This window comes from Gossypium hirsutum, chromosome A10 (assembly GCF_007990345.1).
Source record: "Gossypium hirsutum isolate 1008001.06 chromosome A10, Gossypium_hirsutum_v2.1, whole genome shotgun sequence".
Lineage (NCBI taxonomy): Eukaryota > Viridiplantae > Streptophyta > Magnoliopsida > Malvales > Malvaceae > Gossypium > Gossypium hirsutum.
In genome coordinates this window covers 112812475-112835641 of record NC_053433.1, presented here as the reverse complement: position 1 = coordinate 112835641, position 23167 = coordinate 112812475, and the positions used below count along the sequence as shown (strand labels likewise).

Below are 23167 nucleotides of genomic sequence, written 5' to 3'. Positions count from 1 at the left end.
CCTATTTAATAATAGAGAGATTAATTTAATCTAATCGTTATAATAGAAGGAGTTAATAAATACTTTCACCGATAAAAAATATTTAGTAACCAAAAATGTTAGTATTTAATACATTTTCAATAAAATATTTTACCTGCACATGTTTTTTTTACTTACTTTTTATATATTTTTTTACATTTTTATTATTCCTTAAATGGGATATAATGCCAATTTTTATGGATATATCAAATAATTTTTCTAAAAAAAACGAGTAAAAGAGTTAGAAATTGAAAGAAAGAGTTAAACAATTGCAACTCACTAGCTTCTATGGTCTCACATGGTTTACTAGGGCCACAACCCACAAATCGCTCCCATAATTTTCACACTTCAAAACATTTTTCTGATTCAGTGACATCACCCACTTTAGCACTTTTTGAGATAATTTTAAACAAAATAAATTAAAAAGAAAGGGTATAATTCAAAAAGTAAATTGTTAATAAAACATTCTGCCGTTAATCCTGACAAAGTTCATGCACTCATCCTTGATCCAACTATACTTCTCAGTGAAGGGATTGACGACGTCTCTTCTAGGGTACTCATCAATGCAATCTTCCCAAACCCTAGTATCCTCCAAACCATCCTTCATTACTTCCCACACACAGTTGTTGCACATGAACCCAGCTCCAAGGCTCACCATAAGAATCTTATCACCTTTCTTCAACCTCTTCTTAGCTTCCATGTAACTCAAAACATACCATAAACCACCTGCTGATGTGTTTCCAAATCTGTATAGTGCCATTCTAGTTGGCTCTAAGTCATATTCACTAAGTCCCAAACTCTTCCCAAGCCCATCAATCACTGCCCTTCCACCGGGATGGAGACAAAAATGGTCAACCCCAGACTTGAGATTTAAATTGGAACTTAAATTTTGGCCTTTGGTTGATTTTTTCCGGAGAGTTGATATTGCATATCGAAGCAGTTCCCAAACTGGTAATATTTTGGGCAATAGGAGCTTGAGATTCCCTGTAAAAGCTTTAGCAGCAGCTTTTGTTAAGTTTTTTGTAAGGAGGAAACCTTGGTAACCTTGTGGATCTTCAACCTGTATGCAACATCCGTATGCTTCGTTATCGTATCCGATATTGGTTCTTACGGCACACTTTAACTTCAACAAGCATCGATCTCTCAAGTTCCTTTTGTTTGTTAAGAGGATTGAACACCCACCGTTACGGAACAGGCAATTCGATAACATCATTGACTTCTCTTTGCCGCAGTACCAATGCCTAGCGATTGATTCGGTGCTCACAACGATGGCGAACTGGTTCTTGTATGTCTTGAACAACTGCTGCACCATATCGATTGCAATCATGCTTGCACTACATCCCATTCCCGAGAGACTGAAGGACTTAATGTTGTCCCTCATCTTGTACCTGTTTATAATCCGGGAAGTTAACGACGGTGCTGGTGAAAACAACGAGACATCGACGACGAGTATGTCGATTTCCGTCGGGGAAACTCTTGTTTTCTCGAACAGAGTGTCTAGAGTGCTGAACATGATCTCATCCATCTCGGCATGTGCATCGTTTTCCGAAGGAAACTCTTCTCTACCATCAATAACATTCCTTGGACCATAAGTTTCTTCACCAAGACCAGAACTAACAATGGTTTTTAAAAGAAACCTGTATTGGTCCAGACCAAGATTCTTGTTCCTCAACACAACTTTCACGCACGCATCAGTGTCGAGCTTCCTGTCATCGGCAGCCTTGAAACATTCATAACCCAACATATAGCATTGCTGATTTCTCTTCTGGAAAAACATGTTAACAAAGTGAGAAATGAGGCCACAAAGGAAAAGGAGACATATTTTCATTAAAAACTCCATTGAATAGGCTTGAGAATGTGATGGAGATGGGATGTTTATGTATAAAATCAAGAAATGTGAAGAAATTGAGAGAAATCTACTAGTTGGTATACTCTTGGTGGATTGGGTATATGTCTATTTATATTAAAAAGAAAACTATGTCCCAATCTGACCTGGCTGGGGTAACCAGTTCAATTAAAACAAAAACACCTTGGTCCTATGTAATTTTTTTAATATAAAGACTATTTCAATCCATAATCCTTTCCACCTTTAAATTGGAGGAAAAAGACACTTAAAATTCACTTAAAACTACATATTCTTAATTGTTGTAAGAGCATTGATGCCAACTGAATTAAGACTTAATCGGTGGTCCAATATGTATTTTAGAACCAAGGGAGAAAGGGAACGCAGGTTATACCCCCCCAAAAAAAAGAGAATTTATGCTTTAGACCTCCAAATTAGACCCCCCAAATTCATAAAATCATAATATATGGTAAAATTATAGTGTGATCCCTAAAAAATGTTAAATTTTGATTTAGTTCTTTCAAAAACCGTAAAGAAATAAACCAATACAAATGTGAAATCATATCTTAACTCTTATAAAAATGTATAATTTAACCTAAGACCCCTTAAAAAATTCTAACTTCACCCCTGCTTAAACAAGACATTTATGAATTAGTTAAATCAATATATATATGGCCAATAATGCCTTTGTGTTGTTGATTGAGGCAAATATCTTAGATTGTTAAGTGTTCATGTTCACGATATGTGGATCTCTAGTCCCAACATGTGTGTATGCCCATGGATGGATATTACTCAATTCTTTCTGATTTTCCGTCCATTATGCTTCGTATTAGTTTAATTATATGTTATGGTTACTCATATATTTATTTGTGTTTGTACTATAATTATGATTGTTAATGAAAATTTTGTTCTCAAAAAGATTAATTTTCATGAATCATAAAACGGACATAAAAGATATCTTAGTCATAATAAATACTAATAAAAATTGATTTTAGAAGTTGATTACACAAATGAGACTCCCCCTCCACCAATTTTGTGGCAAAAGTTTTGTGATCTCCAAGCCAAGGTTACTACACAAATGCCATCAGGAACAATTACCCTTCTACCATCACAACACGTTGATGATCACTCATCTCATCAATCTAATGTTTGAGTTACTGACGCGACTCTAGATTGCAAACTGGTTGATAGTTTTCATGATTTTACCCTTCAATCTTCAATATCATATGTATGATTTTATCTTAATTTCAACTAAAAGTTTCATTTTTATTTTGGCCTTATGTTTTAGTATTTGAACCTCAGTACTTCGATTTTAATTTTTGTAAGGTGGACTTTATGTATTTGTGCTCATTTCATTATTTTGTTTACATTATGACTTTTGGGGGCTTTTGATATTTATGTTCTGAATATTTTCTATGACATTTTCTTTTCTTTTCATTCCCTTTTATTCAAAATATAAGTGTCGCAGAAAGTAACAGTTTTCATGACACCTTTGTCACTATAGTTATCTTTGATAAGAAAAACAAAAGGTTTTGTTTGAAAATTTTGGTGACATTTTTAAAATGTCACAAATAGACATAAATATGTTAGTTTCTCTCCATATTTTATAGCGCTTAGAGACGTAACGAAAGTCATAAATAGACATAGTATATTCCTATTGTAATTAATTCGAATTCGACATAGTGAATTTTTTTCTCCTCTGCTCGAGGTTTTTTTCCTGAAAGGGTTTTCACGTAAAATCTATGTGTTTTTATTTTATTTTATTTTCACAAATTGGTATCCGAGCTTCCAGGTAGTTCATCTCGATCACGGTAATGGCGTCTTTGAAGTATGAAATTCCGCTGTTGGATTGCAACACCAGATTTGCGTTGTGGCAGATTAAGATGCAAGTAGTTCTTGCGTAGATAGATCTGGAGGATGCCCTGCTAGGGATAGATAAGATGCCTTCGATATTAACAGATGAAGAGAAGAAGCGTAAGGATCGAAAGACGTTAACACAATTACATCTGCATTTGTCCAATGAAATTTTACAGGATGTGATGAAGGAGAAGACTGTCATTGCATTATGGAAGAGGCTGGAACAAATATGTATGTCGAAAACTCTAACAAGCAAGTTGCATATGAAGCAGCGTCTTTATGCTCATCGTTTGGAGGAAGGTGCATCTGTACACGAATACTTAACAGTGTTTAAAGAAATTCTCTCAAACTTGGTGGCCATGAAGGTTCAGTATGATAAGGAAGATCTAGGGTTGATTCTACTTTGTTCGTTGCCCTCGTCTTACTCAACCTTTAGAGACACTATTTTATATAGCCGCGAGTCTCTCACAGTTAATGAGGTTTATGATTCTTTGACCTCGTATGATAATATGAAGTATCTTGTGGTTAAACCCGACTCTCAGGGAGAAGGTCTCATTGTTCGTGGGAGACAAGATTGGAATGCTGATAATGATCATGGAAGGACACAGGAACAAAATCCTCACGGTAAATCTAAGGGTAGATCGAAGTCTTCAAACAGAGGTAAAACTTGTAACTTCTGCAAGAAGAAAGAGAACATTAAATCTGAGTGCTATAAGCTACAGAACAAGATTAAAAGAGAGGCTACGAATCAAAAGAGAAAACAACCAGAAAATTCTGGTGAAGTTGATGTTGTAGAAGACTACAGCAATGGTGAACTTCTAGTCGCTTCTGTCAACAATTCTAAAGTGAACGAGGAGTGGATACTTGATTCAGGTTGCACCTTCCACATTAGTCCCAATCGGGATTAGTTTACAACTTACAAAATAGTGTCTGAAGGTGTTGTTTTGATAAGAAATAATGCTTCATGTAAAATCGCAGGTGTTGGAACAATTAAAGTTAAGATGTTTGATGGAGTTGTCAGAACACTTAGTGACGTACGACATGTTCCAGAATTGAACAGAAATTTAATTTAGTTGACTACTCTTGATTCAAAAGGGTACAGATACACAGCTAAATGTGGAGTTTTAAAGATTTCCAAAGGTTCCCTTGTTGTGATGAAAGGGCAGATGTAACACCTTCTACCCGTATCCGTTGCCGGAATAGGGTATGAGGCATTACTAGAGTTTACTGGGCATTTTCAGATAATTCTGAATAATTTATTATTCATATTCTGAAAATAATCATAATGTTCCTCTATTGGGCCCTTAAAGCCCAAAACATACATTTAAACATTCAATTCACATTCATGTCACATAAATGTATAATTTAAACATTCAATAACTCAATTCAAGTTGCACGAACTTACTTCATTGCTTATTCGTATTTATAGTTTTACTAATCCGAAAACTTTTTCTTTTTCACGTTCAAGTCTCATATTTGAGCCACCGGATCTTTATAAATAAATTTGATCATCATTTTTATTTATTTCATATTCTAATACATTCAATTAATCTCTAGGCAAAATTACCATTTTACCCCTAAACTTTTGATTAATGACGATTTCATCCTTAGACAAAGAAAAATAAAGTTCTTGTAATTAAATCCTTGTTTCAAACCTAATTATTCTTATATATATTGATAAAAACCCATAAATTCTATAAAATAACAAAATTTTCCACAATTTCAACACTTTTTAATTTAATCCTTAAAACATGTTTTCACCCGATCTTGATCTAAATTAATAGTTTCATTCAATTTTATAATTTAAATAATAAAACAATTCATTTCCTTCATTTTGGTCATTTTTGACATTTTTACAAAATTGCCCCTATAGTTTTTTTTCTTTAATTCAATTTAGTCCCTGAGTCTAAAACATACAAATTATCCATTTTAAATGTAAACCTATTAAGGGTGGCAACAAACAACAATATGTATGTTACCCGGATGAAATATGAAATACTTCTCTAAATTTTTCATCCCATTTGCTTCTGTTCGTTTGGTTACAACTCCTAAGCCTTTGAATCTCAAACTTACTTCATACTTCATCCGGAATTATTACCTTGTTGCTCTAACTTCAACAAGAGCTTCATATTTCATCCGGAATAATTACTTTGTTGCTCTAGCTTTAACAAGAGCTTCATATTTTATCCGGATAACTTAGTTATGTTTTTTTTTCCTGTGTGAAAAACCCAACAAAACCCTTGCTAACTGAAAATTCATATATTTATTTTCCTCCTCCTCCTCTCCATTCCACATCCTAAATATATATAGCATTCTTATAAGTAACATTATCTATGATCTCACTATTTACTTATAAATTTATTTAAAGCTGTCCATTCGTGTCTTAGTCACTAAATTATTTTTAATTTGAGCTACAGAGATCCAAATTAAGATCCGTAAATTTTACCTAAAACTTGACTCACATATCTTTCCACCATAAAATTTTCAGAATTTTTGGTTTAGCCAATTAGTACAGTTTATTCATTAAATTTTCCCCTATTTCACTATCCGACAGTTCTAACCTCTCTTCACTTAAAATTAATTATCTCACAGTACATAACTCGGATAATGTTCTTATTGGTTTATCTTGAAAATAGACTCATTAAGGATTTTAAAAATATAATTTTTAGCCTCTAATTATTTTTCTCCAAATTTTTGTGATTTTCCAAAGTCAGAACAGGGGAACCCGAATTCATTCTGACCTTGTCTCACAAAATATATTATATCTTATAACTTACAATTCAATTGCTTACACCATTTCATCTATAAGAAACTAGACTCAATAAGCTTTAATTCAATATTTTTTTCACCCTTTGATTCAATTTCTAAAATTTATGGTGATTTTTCAAAGTTAACCTACTGCTGCTGTTCAAAACTGTTTTAGTTCAAGATGTTTATTACCATTTTTCCTCTAAATTTCACTGGTCATACAATTCAGTCCTTGCTTAATTAGCCCATCACTTAAGCTAATTTTTCTCAATTAACATTTTATTCCATCATTCTAAACTATTACACAACCTTTAAAAATCAGAATTTCAACACTAAACCTTAATTCACAACTTTTTCACAATTAGGTTCTAAAATCAATTTCTATTGAAATTAGTTGATAAAATCATCAAACAACAAAGTAAAAGCTTCAAATCTATTTTAGTTAATCATAAACAGCCAACACTTATCAATGGTAGCTTTCAATTTTGTCCATAAAATCAAAAACTAATGAATTAAACACTTGGACCTAATTGTAAAAGTCACAAAAACATAAAAATCTCAAAGAAAAGGGCAAGAATTGAACTCACATATGTCAAACTATGAAAAACAGCAACTTTCAGACCTCCCATGGCGTTTTTGCTGAAGAAGAATGATGATATCTCTAGATTTTTCAATTTTGTCTTGTTTTATATGCTTAATTTGCAAAATTTCCAATTTTGCCCCTTGTTCACACTTGATTTTTATTTTTCCTGCACACACATGTCGTCAGCCCAATAATCGGTGTTTAATTGCCTATTTAGTCCTCCTTTAATTAATACTAGAGCTATTTAATCACATTTCGTAATTTTGCACTTAATTCAATTTAGTCCTTTTTGACTATCAAAACCTTAAAATTTCTTGACGAAACTTTAATACTGACTTACTAACACTCCATAAATATTTCTAAAAATATTTATGGCTCGGTTTATGAATTTGAGGTCTCGATACCTCGTTTTCAACCCAATTTACCTGATTACTTTTTTTAAAATCGCAAAATTCACTAATTCAAAAATTCTTTTAAATTCGCGCTTGGCCCATAATTATTATTTAATAAAATTTCTAAACTTACTCATTGGATTTTGTAATCTCGAATCACTGTTTTCTGATACCACTGAAAAATTTGGCTGTTACAGTAGAGAAAAACTACCAAGTTATATATTTTGCAGGCTTCTGTCAACAATTCTAAAGTAAACGAGGAGTGGATACTTTATTCAGGCTGCACCTTTCACATGAGTCCCAATCAGGATTGGTTTACAACTTACGAAACAATGTCTAAAGGTGTTGTTTTGATGAGAAATAATGCTTCATGTAAAATCGTAGGTGTTGGAACAATTAAAGTTAAGATGTTTGATGGAGTTGTCAGAACACTTAGTAACGTACGACATGTTCCAGAATTGAAGAGAAATTTACTTTAGTTGAGTACTCTTGATTCAAAAGGGTACAGATACACAACTGAAAGTAGAGTTTTAAAGATTTCCAAAGGTTCCCTTATTGTAATGAAAAGGCAGAGAAAAACTACCAAGTTATATGTTTTGCAGGGTTCTACTATTACTGGTGATGTAGCTGTCGCTTCCTCTTTCTTATTTGATGATGATATTACTAAAATTTGGCATATGCGTCTAGGGCATATGAGTGATAATGGCATGGAAGAATTGAGTAAAAGAGGACTTCTTGATGGACAAGGAATTTGCAAACTAAATTTTTGTGAACACTGTGTTTTTGGGAAGAAAAAGAGAGTTTGATTCACCAGAGGAATCCATAACACGAAGGGAACGTTGGAGTATATTCATTCTGATATGTGGAGGACATCCAGAGTGCCTTCGAGAGGTGGATCTAATTATATCCTAACCTTTATTGATGATTTTTTCCAGAAAAGTTTGGGCGTTCTTCTTGAAGCAAAAAAGCAATGTGTTTTTCACATTTAAGTCTTGGAAAATTATGATTGAAAAACAGACGGGAAAACAAATAAAATACCTCCGCACAGACAATGGCCTAGAGTTCTATTCTGATAAGTTTAATAGACTGTGCAAGTCAGAAGGGATGTGAGACACTTGACAGTTCGTCATACTCCACAGCAAAACGGTATTGCAGAACGAATGAACAGAATGATCATGGAGAAGGTTCGATGTATGTTGTCAAATGCCAACTTACAGAAGTCATTTTGGGCAGAAGCAGCCTCTACTGTATGTTTTTTGATCAACCGATCTCTATCCGTTGCCATTGAGAAAAATACTCCACAAGAGGTATGGTTTGGTAATCCGGCTAATTACTCTGACTTAAAGATCTTTGGGTGTCCTGCGTATGCTCACGTTGATAATGGAAAATTAGAATCGAGATCTATTAAATGTGTTTTTCTTGGTTATAAAGCTGGTGTAAAAGGGTATAAGTTATGGTGTCCTGAAATAGAAAAGTTGTGATTAGCATAGATGTCGTTTTTGATGAAAATGCTACACTACCTAACTTATCTCTTAAAGGCTCTTCCAATAAAGAAAATCAAAAGCAGGTGGAGCATCAGATTAATACAGAGTCGACTCCTCAAGCTAGTACAAAAATTGAGAATAGAGTTGCTTCTTCACCACAATGCTCTATTACCAAAAACAGAACTAGAAGAGAAATTAAACCTCCAAAGAAGTATGCCGAGGCTGATCGAGTTGTTTATGCTTTAAATGTGACTGAAGATATAGATGCAAACCGAGAGCCATCTAATTATTCTGAGACAGTTAGCTATGAAGACTCAGAAAAGTGGATGTTTGCTATGCAAGAAGAGATGGAATCACTACACAAAAACAGAACATGGGAACTTGTGAAACTTCCTAAAAGTAAAAAGGTTGTTCGTTGTAAATGGGTGTTTAAAAAGAAAGAAGGGACTCCAGGAGTTGAAGAACCTAAATATAAAGTAAGGCTTGTTGCAAAGGGTTACAGTCAAATTCCAGGAGTGGACTTTATATATGTGTTCTTCCCAGTTGTGAAGCATAGTTCGATTCGATTTTTGCTTGGTATTGTGGTCATACATGATTTGGAGCTTGAGCAGTTAGATGTAAAAACTGCATTTTTGCATGGAGAACTTGAGGAGGACATTTACATGCAATAACCAGAGGGTTTTACAATCTCAGAAAAAGAGGACTTTGTTTGCTTGCTGAAAGAGTCCCTTTACGGTTTGAAACAGTCACCAAGATAGTGGTACAAGAGGTTTGACTCCTTTGTGACTTCTCATAATTTCAAAAGAAATAGTTTTGACAGTTGTGTTTACTTTAAGAAAAACAGTGATGGTTCTTTCGTGTATCTACTTCTTTATGTTGATGACATGTTGATAGCAGCAAAAGATAAAGGAGAGATAAGAAAGGTCAAAGCCCAACTAAGTGAAAAATTTGAGATGAAAGATTTAGGACCAACAAAGAAGATACTTGGAATGGAGATTCTTAGAGATAGAAAAACAAGTAAATTGTACCTAAGTCAGAAGGGGTACATTGAGAAAGTTCTTTGTAGGTTCAATATGCAGAGTGCTAAGCTTGTTAGTACTCTTTTAGCAGCCCATCTCAAACTTTCATCGGCTTTGTCTCCACAATCAGATGATGAGATTGAGTACATGTCACATGTTCCATACTTCAGTGCAGTGGGATCTCTCATGTATGCTATGGTTTGTTCAAGTCCAAATTTATCATATGTAGTCAATGCAGTTAGCAGATACATGGCGAATCCCTGCAAAAAACACTGGAAAATAGTTCAGTGGATTTTAAGATACTTACGAGGTACTATTGATGTTTGCTTATAGTTTGGAAGAACTAGAGATGGAGTCATTGGGTATGTTGATGCTGATTTACTGAAGACATTGATAGAAAAAGATCTCTCACAGGTTATGTCTTTACAATCGAAGGTTGTGCAATTAGTTGGAAAGCCACTTTGCAAACTACAGTCTCTTTGTCTACCACTGAAGCTGAGTACATGGCGATGGCTGAGGCTTGTAAAGAAGCTGTTTAGTTGAAGGGACTCTTTAATGAACTCAATGAAGACCTTCAAATCAGTACAATATTTTATAACAGTCAGAGTGCAATCTTCCTTACAAAAGATCAAATGTTTCATGAGAGAACAAAACACATTGATGTTCGGTATCATTTTATTCGTGATATTATTGCTCATGGTGATATTGTTGTGAGCAAAATTAGTATTCATGAAAATCCTACTGATATGATGACTAAGTCACTTCCTATAACCAGGTTTGAGCATTGTTTAGACTTGGTTGGTGTTCATTGTTGAAGTTAAATCCTTAAGGGGTTTTATGGAAGAGGTGGAGAACTTGTTCGTTAAAAATTTGTTCATTAAGAATTCGTGTCAAGGTGGAGATTGTTAGAATTAAATGACCCGAATCTTTATTTAAATAAAATACAGTGGTAAACTAAAATAAAAGTAAAATCCATATAGAATTACACTTCTTTTATTTTATTTTAGAATAAGGTTTTTTAAACCTTATTAAACTCCATCTATTTTATATTGATTAGAATAAGGTGTTTCAGTCTTACTAGAATATGGCTTTACAAGCCTATAAATAGACATAGTCTATTCCTCTTGTAATTAATTCGAATTTTACATAGTGAGTTTTCTTCTCCTCTACCAGTGGTTTTTTTCCCGAAAGGGTTTCCACGTAAAATTTGTGTGTTCTTTATTTTATTTTATTTTATTTTCATAGTCATCGTATCCAATATTGGTTATTACGGCACATTTCAAATTCAATAGGCATCGATCCTTCAAATCCCTTTTGTTTGTTAAGAGGATCGAATAGCCTCCGTTACGAAACAGACAATTCGATAACATCATCAATTTCTCTTTGTCGTAGTACCAATGCCTAGTGATTGATTCGGTGCTCACAACGATGGCGAACTAGTTCTTGTATGTCTTGAACAACTATTGCACCAGATCGATTGCAACCATGCTTGCACTACATCCCATTCCGGAGAGACTGAAGGACTTAATGTTGTCCCTCATCTTGTACCTATTTATAATCCGGGATGTTAATGATGGTGCAGGTGAAAACAACGAGATATTGATGACGAGTATGTCAATTTTGGATGGGGAAACTCCTGTTTTCTCGAATAGATTATCGATAGTGCTAAACATGATCTCATCTATCTAAGCATGTGCATCGTTTTCCGAAGGAAATTCTTCTCTACCATCAACAACATTCCTTGGACCATAAGTTTCTTTACCAAGACCAGAACTAACAATGGTCTTTAAAAGAAACCACTATTGGTCCAGTCCAAGTTTCTTGTTCCTTATCACAACTCTCATAAAGGCACCAGTGTCGAGCTTTTTGTCATCGGCAGCCTTGAAACACTCGTAACCCAACATATAGCAATGTTGATTTCTCTTCTAAAAAAACATGTTAAAAACATAAGAAATGAAGCTACAAAGGAATAGGAGACATATTTTCATTAAAATCTCCATTGAAAAGCTTAGAGAATGCGATGGGGATGGGATGTTTGTATATGAGATCAAGATCTGTCTATTTATAGTCTTCAATTGGGTTATTCGGATGGAAAAACTTGTACCCGATAGGTTGCAAACTGACCTGATCCTATAGGGTTGGGATTTTTTATTTTTGAAATCGGGTTTGGAGATGGATTTAATTTTTTTAATTAATCAAGTCCGGTTTAAGAAAACCTGCCCGTTCCAATAAAATTATCAATTTTTTAATTAATCAAGTCCTTTTTATATATATACAATATTAATTTAAAATATATAATAAAATTTATATTAATATTTGCGCTAATATAATTGTACTTAAAAATAATTAATAGCATTATTAAAAAATAATAAAATTATTATTCTATTATGATAAAATGTAAAAAAAAATTGAAATTGTGGCATATTACATCGGGTCGGATTTGAGTGTAGCTTTAATTTTTCAAGTCGAATTCGAGACAGAAAAATTAATATCTAATTTCAGGCTAAGCTGGAATTGGATTATGTTGAGGTAAAAATGTTAATTGAATTTTAGCTTGATTGGTATTGATATTATTGCCAGTGCAAAAGGACATGGGTTCGAGTGTGCTAAAACATATTATCATCCTATTTAACGGTTGAGGAGGAGCTATGAGTAGTTCTAAACATTGTATCAAAAAGAACAGATATGATAATAACATATAATGAGATTAATATTAAAAAAATATAAAAAAATTTATATATGCATTAAAAGTGTATAGTTTTATGAACATTATTAAAAAAAAAGTAATACTAAATATAATGTACAAGCCCAATTTGTACGCCCATGTCATAACCCCTAAAGCCCAACCTAAAATCATAAAAGGAAACCCTAGCCGCACTTGTCCCATCGCCCATATCGTCTGCCTCCACCAACCCCTCTGTCACCGCCATTGACTCCATAGGCCTGCAAATAGATCAAAGAAAAGGAAAAAGGAGACAACAACATGCAAAAAGGCGGATAGCAGCAGCAAAAAGGGGATAATATCATGTACTCGGCTATATGTAGCCAAGCAAAAAATTGTAACTTTTTTTTAGGCAGACAAAAAGAAACAAAAGGAAGAAATCAAAAATTTAAAAAAAAAAGGTTGATTCTTCGTTCTTTTAATTGATTATTTTCATCTCACGAGTGCTTTCAACACACCCACACGCACAATACATATGCATATATAAAAAAAAAAGGAAGGGATACCAGTACCTTCTCGAGGTTCGGAGAAGCCAGAAGTCGAATGGTTTTCGTGGCTCGATTCGACCACCGAAGGGGCTTTTTGCTTGCGTAGAACTCGAATCCGGAGAGAGAAGGACAAGGGGAATCGATTTAGCATTCGGCCGCCGTGCACAGCGGACGCCGGCGACGGGTGGGCATCAATTCGGCAATCGAAAATCGCCCAGGCTGGAGGGATTTACCCCTCTCCCTTTTTTTCTCTGCACTGATGGAATGAAGTTTTTTACAAAATTTTTTTTGCTTTTATAGCCTCTATGGTACGACGTCGTTTTGGGACAAACGTTTAATACCCAAACGGCGTCGTTTCACGCCAAACCCGAAGACCCGACCCGCGAGCATCAGGATCCGCGCGTTTCTGCTAAGAGGGATAATTGCTTGCACGGTCCTTCCGCATTTCTGTTATGTTTAATCCAGTCTTTTTCTATTTCTTAATTCTGTCTTGTAATTTTAACCTTTTTTAATTTGATCCTCTGACCATTTGAGGGATAGTGTTGGAACGGCATCGTTTTGCGAATAGGGTATAATAGCGGAATCGGTCCCTCCACTTATCTTGCGTGTTTCATTGAGGCTTTTCCCTTTATTTTTATTTTAAATCGGCCTTGAACTTTCGTTCTACATTCAATTTACCCCTTTTTAGTTATTTTTATTATTTTATGATTGAAATTACTTGGTTATTATGATTATCGTCATTACTATTATATTTTATTATTTTCATCACTTACTTATACATTATCATTACCTATTTTATTATTATACCACTATTATCGTCATTACTATTATTATTACCCTTTTTTTATACTATTGCTGCTATTATTATGATTCCTGATTCTACTATTATTAATGTATTCTTTACTTTATTATTATTATCGTTATTTCTATTATTATTATTATTATGACTATTATTTTTATGATTATACTTTCTTTTTGAGTTTATCTCCTTATTATTTATTAATCTACTTAGCATTATATATTATTATTTTTGTTATTTTTAGTATTATTACTATTATCCTTTTTTAAATTATTGTTATTATTATTCTTTTGCTATGTAATATAGTGTTATCATCTTTTTATTATTACTGTTATGTTAGTACTATTATTATATCTACACCTACATTATTATGCATCTAGTTTTCGTTTATCAATCTATATTTCTTGCTTACTTATATTTTTCGTTACTATTATATTTTAAGGTATGATATCGATATTTATATTTACGTACTAATATCATTATTTTGTTATCTCTATTTATTATTATTATTATTAGCACGGTTATTATTATTAATATATATCATTGTATTATTTTTTATTTATTACTCTATAAGCGCACCCATTCACTTTTATTCCTCACGCACATTACATGTTATTTATTTATATATATACATACATACATATATACATTTTCATATACCATTCCAAACCTTAAAATATTTATTACTTTTATTATTACTATTAATACTATTATTATCATCACTATACCATCGTGTTTTAGTCTTACATAATGTTTACTTATTTAATACTGGTTCCTTTTAATTGTGGAATATTTCTTAGTTTATTTGTTATTCCTTTTTATTCGTTTAGATCATTTATTTCATTCTTGCTCCTATTATTCACATTCGTATTTATGTTTATTCTGTTATGCCATGTCAATACCGAAAGTTATATTTGTTTATACATTCTTTATCTTACTATTACAACTTATGTTATACTAGCTTTTACCCAATCCAAAATAATTTTTTCATAAAAGTAATATTCCGTATTTGGTAATTCGAGACAATCATGCCCTAACTTACTGGGTTTCGATTTTTCTCATTTACCCTAAATAACGGAGTATTCTTTTAAATCACAATACGAGTTTAAAAAAACATGTGTTATTCTAGAAGATACGAGATGTGGTGCCCTAACTTACCGGGTATGACATTTTGTTACTTCGAAATAAGATTTTTCGCAAGTAAAGGCAATATTTGGTATTTGAAAATTCGAGAAAACGTACCCAAACTTACTGGGCTTCGACTTTTCTCGTGCACCCAAAACAACCGAACATCCTTTTAAAAAGGGGCTAAAATAAATGGATTTTAAATAAAGGCAAGCTCGTTCCCAAAGTTCGAGATACCATGTCCTAACTTCCTGGGCATGGTGTTTTATTACTTCGAGATGAGAAGGTCTTTATCATTTGAGCATTTTTTATAAAGAGGGATCGTATTTCAAAGTCTTCCAAGTTTTCAATCTTCGACACTAAGACACTAATTAATCAACTAGGTACCAATTTTTGGGCGTATCGAGGGTGCTAATCCTTCCTCGTGCGTAACCAACTTCCGGACTCATTTTCTTTTTTTTCGCAAACCAAAAAACAAAAATTATTGTTTTAATAAATCTTAAATTTTATTAAAATGATTAATTTAAGGTGACCCGATCACACCTCATCAAAAAGGATTGGTGGCGACTCTCCTCGTTCTTTCATTTTCCAAAACCAAAGTCGACCCCATTTTTTTCAAAAAAATGATTACGACATATAACTTTTGTTAACATCTTATTAAGAAATATTGTTGAACATCAATTAATTGGGAATGCTATTATATTTATATTATTATTTATTTATTTTATTAATTTCATGTCACGAATAAATAAGATATTAATTTAATTAAAAAAATCAAATAATAACACCTTTAAAACAAAATTCATAAATGTTATATATATAAATAATTTAATGAAGATCTTCATAAAAGGAATAGTATAAACATGTCTTCATATGTTCTAATTTTTAGAGGTTGGAAATAGAAAATTTGCTGTGCAAAAAGCTTTATATCCATCCATAATAATTTATCATGCTAATTATGATAATTATGTTATACTTTTCGATCCCATATTTGATGTCAAATAGCTTATGATTTATAATTGGGAAATCCTTACAGGACGGTCTCTAAGTCATAAAAGGTGTTAAAAAAAATTTTACACCATAAATTTCTTTGTAGTATGCATCACAAGTTTTTAAAATTGTAGTTAAATGATAATTTTATTTAATAAATAATTATGCATAAAGAAAAATTAAAAAATATTTTTTCATAGAAAAATCTTTAATTCTTCAACGTTAGCTTTCGAGCTAGTAGCGGTTCTGCAACATTCTTTTTTTAATTTTGCTCTGTTTTAAATTTAAATACACGGGTTTTATTCACAATTTTGTGGTTTTTGTTTTATCTAATTTGTTTTTTTGAAAGTAGATGTTTTATTTTTACTTTTAATTTTTAATCATGTTTTGGCGTATAGATGAGATTTGTCTATATAAGGATACCGTCAGATCTATTAAGAATCATTTTCAAAAAATTTTATCATGATAGATCATAATGATGATGATAGATTCGAGATGATGATAATGATAGACAATTTGTGACTTGCCTTTTGTGCATCACAAATGTAGTTGGTGTCTTGAGGCTTTTGACAATTTTTTCTTAGTTGAGCAGTATTAATCATCATGTTGATTTGATGATGACGAGATTAGGATGCAAATTGCAACGATTTGATTAAGTTGATGCATTTCTAGTCTGTTTCTGAATTGTTTGAGTATTGTAGTTGCTATCAATTTGTTATTTTTGTTTAAAATTATTCTGCAAGCATGACATTTTTGTATTTTTATAATGATTTGTTTACTTGTTTATACTATATCTCATGTTTTTGTATTATTATTGTTCATGATTATTATTAATAATATTTTTTTAAAAAAATAATTTTATTTAGATAAAATAAATATGGGCATATTGGGTTTACATATATCAAATGTACTTCTTAGTCAGTTTCGGATCATTGTGTTTTGTTTTCTAATATCCAAAATCTGTAATATTGATTCATCAATATGAATTGATCTAGTTGATAAAGTTTTTAGTTGATAATAGAGAAAGATCTATTCGATTATAAATTGGATAAACTACATTTAAGGTTAGTAAAGTATTAGTAAATTTATGTCTCGGTCACAAAATTATAAAATAGTCCTTTAACTATTTGTAAGTTTTCATTTAAGTCACTAAACTATTAAAATTGCTGCTACTTTATATCTTTCTATGTTCGCAACAATTGGAAGCTCTCTTTCTCTTATCTTCTACAATTTAGTTTTCTTTTTCATAAAACAACTTTGAACATCACAAATCTAAAAACCAAAATCCAAACAGTTTTATTCTCCGATCTCCGACACTAATTGATAGATCGACTTAGATCTAAGGCATGTTCTTGTACTTGTCAATGGGTATTGATTCACCATACTAATCGTCAAATCGGTATTTAAAGCTTGCTCTTAAAATAAAACCCTTAGAAACCACATGACTTAAATAAAAACTTTTGAATAGTTTAATAACTTCAATGAAAACTTTCAAAAGTTCAAAGACCATTATGTAACCTTTTGAAGTTGAATAACTAATATGTAAACTTATTAATAATTTAGCCACTTGACTATAGTTTATCCCTATAAATTTTTGACAATTTCAATTGGTATAAATAATAAAAAAAATTCAATATAATTAAAAAAAATGGTGGTAAGAGAGTAAAGACATTGTTGATTCATCTAAGTTTAAACGTCTATTCAATATTTAAGAGAAACTGAATAAAATATAAGACTGAAAAAAAAAATCTAATCAAACTCATGAGCAATAAAAGAACCGCAAGCTTAGAGATGGGTTCCATCAATTTAATAAATTGATTGATTTTGTCATTCTTTGATTTTAAACACATGTAAAATGTGTTTGCAGTACTATCAACGTTGACAAATCCCAACCTATTTTTCTTATATGTTTGAAAGTGTTATTATTTTTTTTTAAATTATAAGTATTTTTATCCATTTTACGATATTAGTTTAATTTTATTTGGATCAAAGGTGGTGTTTAAGTAAAATCCTTTTAACAATGTTAACTTCAGGTGTAACTTCTCAAATTCGGCCTAGACATTATAGCTGAATCTTGAAGGTTATATTAGCCACCTGAATGATCAACTAAAAATGTTCGGTCTAAAAATCGCCATTTTAATCAAATTTTCCAAAAACTTAGCACAGTTACTTTTGGTTTAATAAAATCACTAGTTTGAGCAGTATAGAGGAATTTGGCCAAAGTAATCAGTAATTCGGCAAGAAGAAAAAAAGAAGAAGAACAGAACACAAAGGGGCGGCACAAGGGTGAAGAGAAAATAAGAGAAGAAAAAGGGAGAAAAGAAAGGAAAATTAAGAGAAAATAGAATGGAAGGGGACGACAATAGGGGAAAAGAAGAGAAAAAAAATGAAAGTGTTTGAGTCAGACTAAAATCTGACAATTTGTTAGGGGTAGACGACACATGATTTAAAAGAAAAAGAATTTGTAAGTGAAGAGAATCAACCTCAAATCTTGAAGATAATTTCACTAACTCTTAATCACTAGGTCGGATACTCAATTTTACTATAATTTTACAATTTTATAAATTAGAAATCCGTGATGTGACACCAGGATTCTTACTTGATTCAATACCTAAAAAAGAAATTTACTTCCGTTATTGTGGGGTCCCCTACAAAAAAAATATAAAAATATTACTTTTAATTTTTTTAAAAAAATTTATATAATTGATGCAATTACTCTACAAAATATTTGAAAATGTCCTTATGAAAAATATGTTTTTGCAAAATTTAAAAAAGGGTGTAAGTTTTAGAAAAAAGTGATTAAATGTGTTATATATCTATTTAAACATTTTCAAGAAAATTTAAAATAATATTTTATTTTACTTTCAAAATTATTATTTTATACTGATAAGTTTAGGTGCAATGGAAAAGTACATTGTACTTTCAAGAGGAGATATAGGTTCAAACCTTGGAGAAGAAATTATTGGGAGGGGCAGTCACAAATCCTGAACATGAGTTGTAAAACAGACATGAAGAAAACTAAAAAATAAACTATTATTTTATTTTTATTTAATAAATTATTCTCATCATATTCACATCATATCAACATAAAATGCAAATTAATTTAAAAAGTCAAAATAATTTTACTTTAATATTAAAATCAATGACTTTTATGGATAAAATAATAGGATAGGAGCTTAATTAAGTACAAAAATTAGTTTAAGGGCTTTTTTAATTTATTAGTAATGTATTTAACAAGTTCCTCTATTATAGGGTTTTGATCAAATTAATTCCTCTATTATTAAAATGGGTCAATTTAGTCATTCTACTATTAAAAAGAATCAAAATGAGGTCAAATTTTAAAGGAATTAACATTTATTGTTTTAAAAAATATAAAATTTACTTTTTAAGAGAGTTAGTATTTTGAATTTTTTTAATGGTTCCATAAATTCGGGATGAGCTTTGCTCTATTCGATTGAGTATTTCGGATTTTTTGAACCGTCCATTATAATTCGGTTCCATTCTCAATTTTTCATGCTACTTTTGAGTTTTGAGTTTTTTGACTTATTTTTAAAAATATGAGTTTTGTTTTATGATATTTAAACATTAATTTATAAAAATCCAAAGTCCTTTTTATGAGTATTTCTAAAAAGTAATAATTTTTTAAGCAAATAAAAAAATCAATAACTCTTACATGAAAATTTTAAATTATTCTCGCTATTTTAAATATAAAATAATTTTTTGCATCATAAAAAATAATTTAATTATATATTAAATAGAATTTTGTTTGGTTCATTTAATCACAATTTTTTAATTTATTTTTTATAAACTGTTCAAACACCTCGATTTGAGTTGTTTTTCTTACTCAATCCTATTGCAAATGAAATCTTCATTTGTAGTTAAACTACAAAAGAAAAAAAATAATTGTATGTCCTTTAAACAGTAAATGTTAACTTTGCTAAAATTTAATTTAATTTAATTCTTTTTAATAATATAGAAATTAAATTAATCTATTTAATAATAAAAATCGAATCCTTTATCCACCATAAAAAAAAGTACAAAAAGTGTCAAAACTTAACATGAATTTATAAGCACCAGAGATAACTTTCATATTTGCCATGGACAACCAATTGCAACTTTCTAGCTTCTATGGTCTTACATGGTTTACCATGGCTTAATATCACTGTTAAGCTTTTAAAGTCACACAACTATACATACACTCACTTAAATTATCACATATGGGCACAACCGACAAATTGCTATCATAATTTTGACATTCAAACATTTTTCTGATTCAGTGGCATCACCCTCTTTAGTAATTTTTGAGATAATTTAAAACGAAATAATAATTAAAAAAAGGTTATAAATTGTTAATAAAACCTTCCCTAGTCAAGCCTGACAAAGTTCAAGCACTCATCATTAATCCAACTATACTTCTCAGTGAAGGGATTGACCAGGTTTTTTCTAGGGTACTCATCAATGCAATCTTCCCAAACCCTAGTATCATCCAAACCATCCTTCATTACTTCCCACACACAGTTGTTGCACATGAATCCAGCTCCAAGGCTCACCATGAAAATCTTATCACCTTTCTTCAACCTCTTCTTAGCTTCCATGTAACTCAAAACATACCATAAACCACCTGCTGATGTGTTCCCAAATCTGTATAGTGCCATTCTAGTTGGCTCTAAGTCATATTCACTAAGTCCCAAACTCTTCCCAAGCCCATCAATTACTGCCCGTCCACCTGGATGGAGACAAAAATGGTCAACCCCAGACTTGAGATTTAAATTGAAACTTAAATTTTGGCCTTTGGTTGGTTTTTTCCCGAGAGTTGATACTGCATATCGAAGCAGTTCCCAAACTGGTAATATTTTGGGCAATAGGAGCTTGAGATTCCCTGTAAAAGCTTTAGCAGCAGCTTTTGTTAAGTTTTTTGTAAGGAGGAAGCCCTGGTAGCCTTGTGGATCTTCAACCTGTATGCAACATCCATATGCTTCGTCATCGTATCCGATATTGGTTCTTACGGCACACTTTAACTTCAACAAGCATCGATCCCTCAAATCCCTTTTGTTTGTTAAGAGGATCGAACTCCCACCGTTACGGAACAGGCAATTCGATAACATCATCGATTTCTCTTTGCCGCAGTACCAATGCCTAGCGATTGATTCGGTGCTCACAACGATGGCGAACTGGTTCTCGTATGTCTTGAACAACTGTTGCACCAGATCGATTGCAAGCATGCTTGCACTACATCCCATTCCGGAGAGACTAAAGGACTTAATGTCGTGCCTCATCTTGTACCTGTTTATAATCCGGGATGTTAGCGACGGTGCCGGTGAAAACAACGAGACATCGACGACGAGTATGTCGATTTCCGACGGGGAAACTCCTGTTTTCTCGAACAGACTGTCGAGAGTACTGAACATGATCTCATCCATCTCGGCATGTGCATCGTTTTCCGAAGGAAATTCTTCTCTACCATTAATAACATTCCTTGGACCATAAGTTTCTTCGCCAAGACCAGAACTAACAATGGTTTTTAAAAGAAACCTGTATTGGTCCAGACCAAGTTTCTTGTTCCTCATCACAACTCTCACACAGGCATCAGTGTCGAGCTTTCTATCATCGGCAGCCTTGAAACACTCGTAACCCAACATATAGCAATGTTGATTTCTCTTCTGAAAAAAGATGTTAACAAAGTAGGAAATGAAGCTACAAAGGAATAGGAGACATATTTTCATTAAAAACTCCATTGAAAGGCTTAGAGAATGCGATGGGGATGGGATGTTTGTATACAAGATCAAGATCTGTGAAACTTTGCTTCACAGAAATTTAGAGAAATATACTAGTTGGGTTACTCTTGGTGGATTTGATATCTGTCTATTTATAGTCTTGAATTAGGTTATCCGGAAGGAAAAACCTGGACCCGACAGGTTGCAGACTGATCCGATCCCATAGGGATGGGATTTTTTTTTTTTCAAATATCTCTTATTTTTACACACTCTCAAGAATTTTTATAAGACAAGTATTCATTATATTGATACTTTCAAGTGGATGGTATTCTTAATTGGTAATAACTTTTCCTTTTTCTTTTCAAATTTTTTTTATTAATCTCTAAAAAGAAAAAAAATTTGTAAAATATTTCTTATTTAAGATTTTTTTGTAAGATTTTTTTTATTGAATATTTGATATATTGATTTTATATGACATCGTGATTGGATAATAATTTTTAGAGATTAATTAATACAAATATTTGAATAAATTAAAAATATTGTTAAATATTAATTTTTATAAATTTTTAAATTTTTAAAAAAATTGACCGACAATTCATCAATTAATTGAAATAATGATTGCTCACCAAATTCACGTGACAGTCATTTCCTCTTTTAGATTTTAATACTTTTCTTCGGCTACTTTTTACTATTTTCCATGGAAAGAGATATCATTTCTCTGTTGTTAGTTATATTTATTAATTAAATTTTATTTTAATTATATTTTAAATATTTAAAAAAATAAGTTTTTTAACTCACATGCATTGCATGTAAAGGATTTCATTGTAAAGTCTTAAATAATCAACATAATAATTAAAATGTTAAAAAATATGATTAATATTAGAAATATTGAATAACATAAAGATTTTATACAACTTATAAATTTTTGAATCACTTCATATGAAAATAACTCATTATTTATTACAAAAAATAAAAATACTATCATTTCAAAGATCAAAAGATATTATATATTCAAAAAATTAAATAATTATAAATTTAAATAAAAATTCTGAAATATAATAATGATACTTGCAAAATATAATAATTTAATTGATTTTCTTATATATAAGATTCATTAATAAATTTTGAACTAACTAAAATAATTAGTAATAAATAATAATGTGTAAAAATTACTTAATTATAAAATTAAATAATTTCATAATAAATAACAAAATATAGACAATTTTGTAGCCATTAATTTAATTATACCTATAATTATAATATATCATAATTATCATACTAAAACAAATATAGTTTATTGACTCTTTTCAGCAAAATTTCATATTTTAACCAGTTATGTAAAAATGGTAATTTTTATATGTTATTTTTAAAAAACATAACATGAA

At 31.3% G+C, this 23167-nt stretch overlaps 2 protein-coding genes across 2 annotated transcripts; both read right to left on the bottom strand.

Annotated features, from left to right (window-relative positions):
• Positions 1 to 266: 266 nt before the first annotated feature.
• Positions 267 to 1944, bottom strand: LOC107897789 (3-ketoacyl-CoA synthase 19). Its single transcript, XM_016823360.2, has one exon. The coding sequence runs from the start codon at positions 1856 to 1858 to the stop codon at positions 473 to 475; it is 1386 nt and encodes a 461-aa protein (XP_016678849.2). The 5' UTR covers positions 1859 to 1944; the 3' UTR covers positions 267 to 472.
• An 18168-nt stretch (positions 1945 to 20112) lies between these two features.
• LOC107897788 (3-ketoacyl-CoA synthase 19) lies at positions 20113 to 21920 on the bottom strand. The gene has a single exon (XM_016823359.2). The coding sequence runs from the start codon at positions 21801 to 21803 to the stop codon at positions 20433 to 20435; it is 1371 nt and encodes a 456-aa protein (XP_016678848.1). The 5' UTR covers positions 21804 to 21920; the 3' UTR covers positions 20113 to 20432.
• Between the last annotated feature and the right edge of the window lie 1247 nt (positions 21921 to 23167).

What these genes read in the sequence shown, in the direction of transcription:
- LOC107897789 (XM_016823360.2), bottom strand. Translation starts at nt 1,858, where the DNA reads ATGGAGTTTTTAATGAAAATATGTCTCCTTTTCCTTTGTGGCCTCATT.
- LOC107897788 (XM_016823359.2), bottom strand. Translation starts at nt 21,803, where the DNA reads ATGGAGTTTTTAATGAAAATATGTCTCCTATTCCTTTGTAGCTTCATT.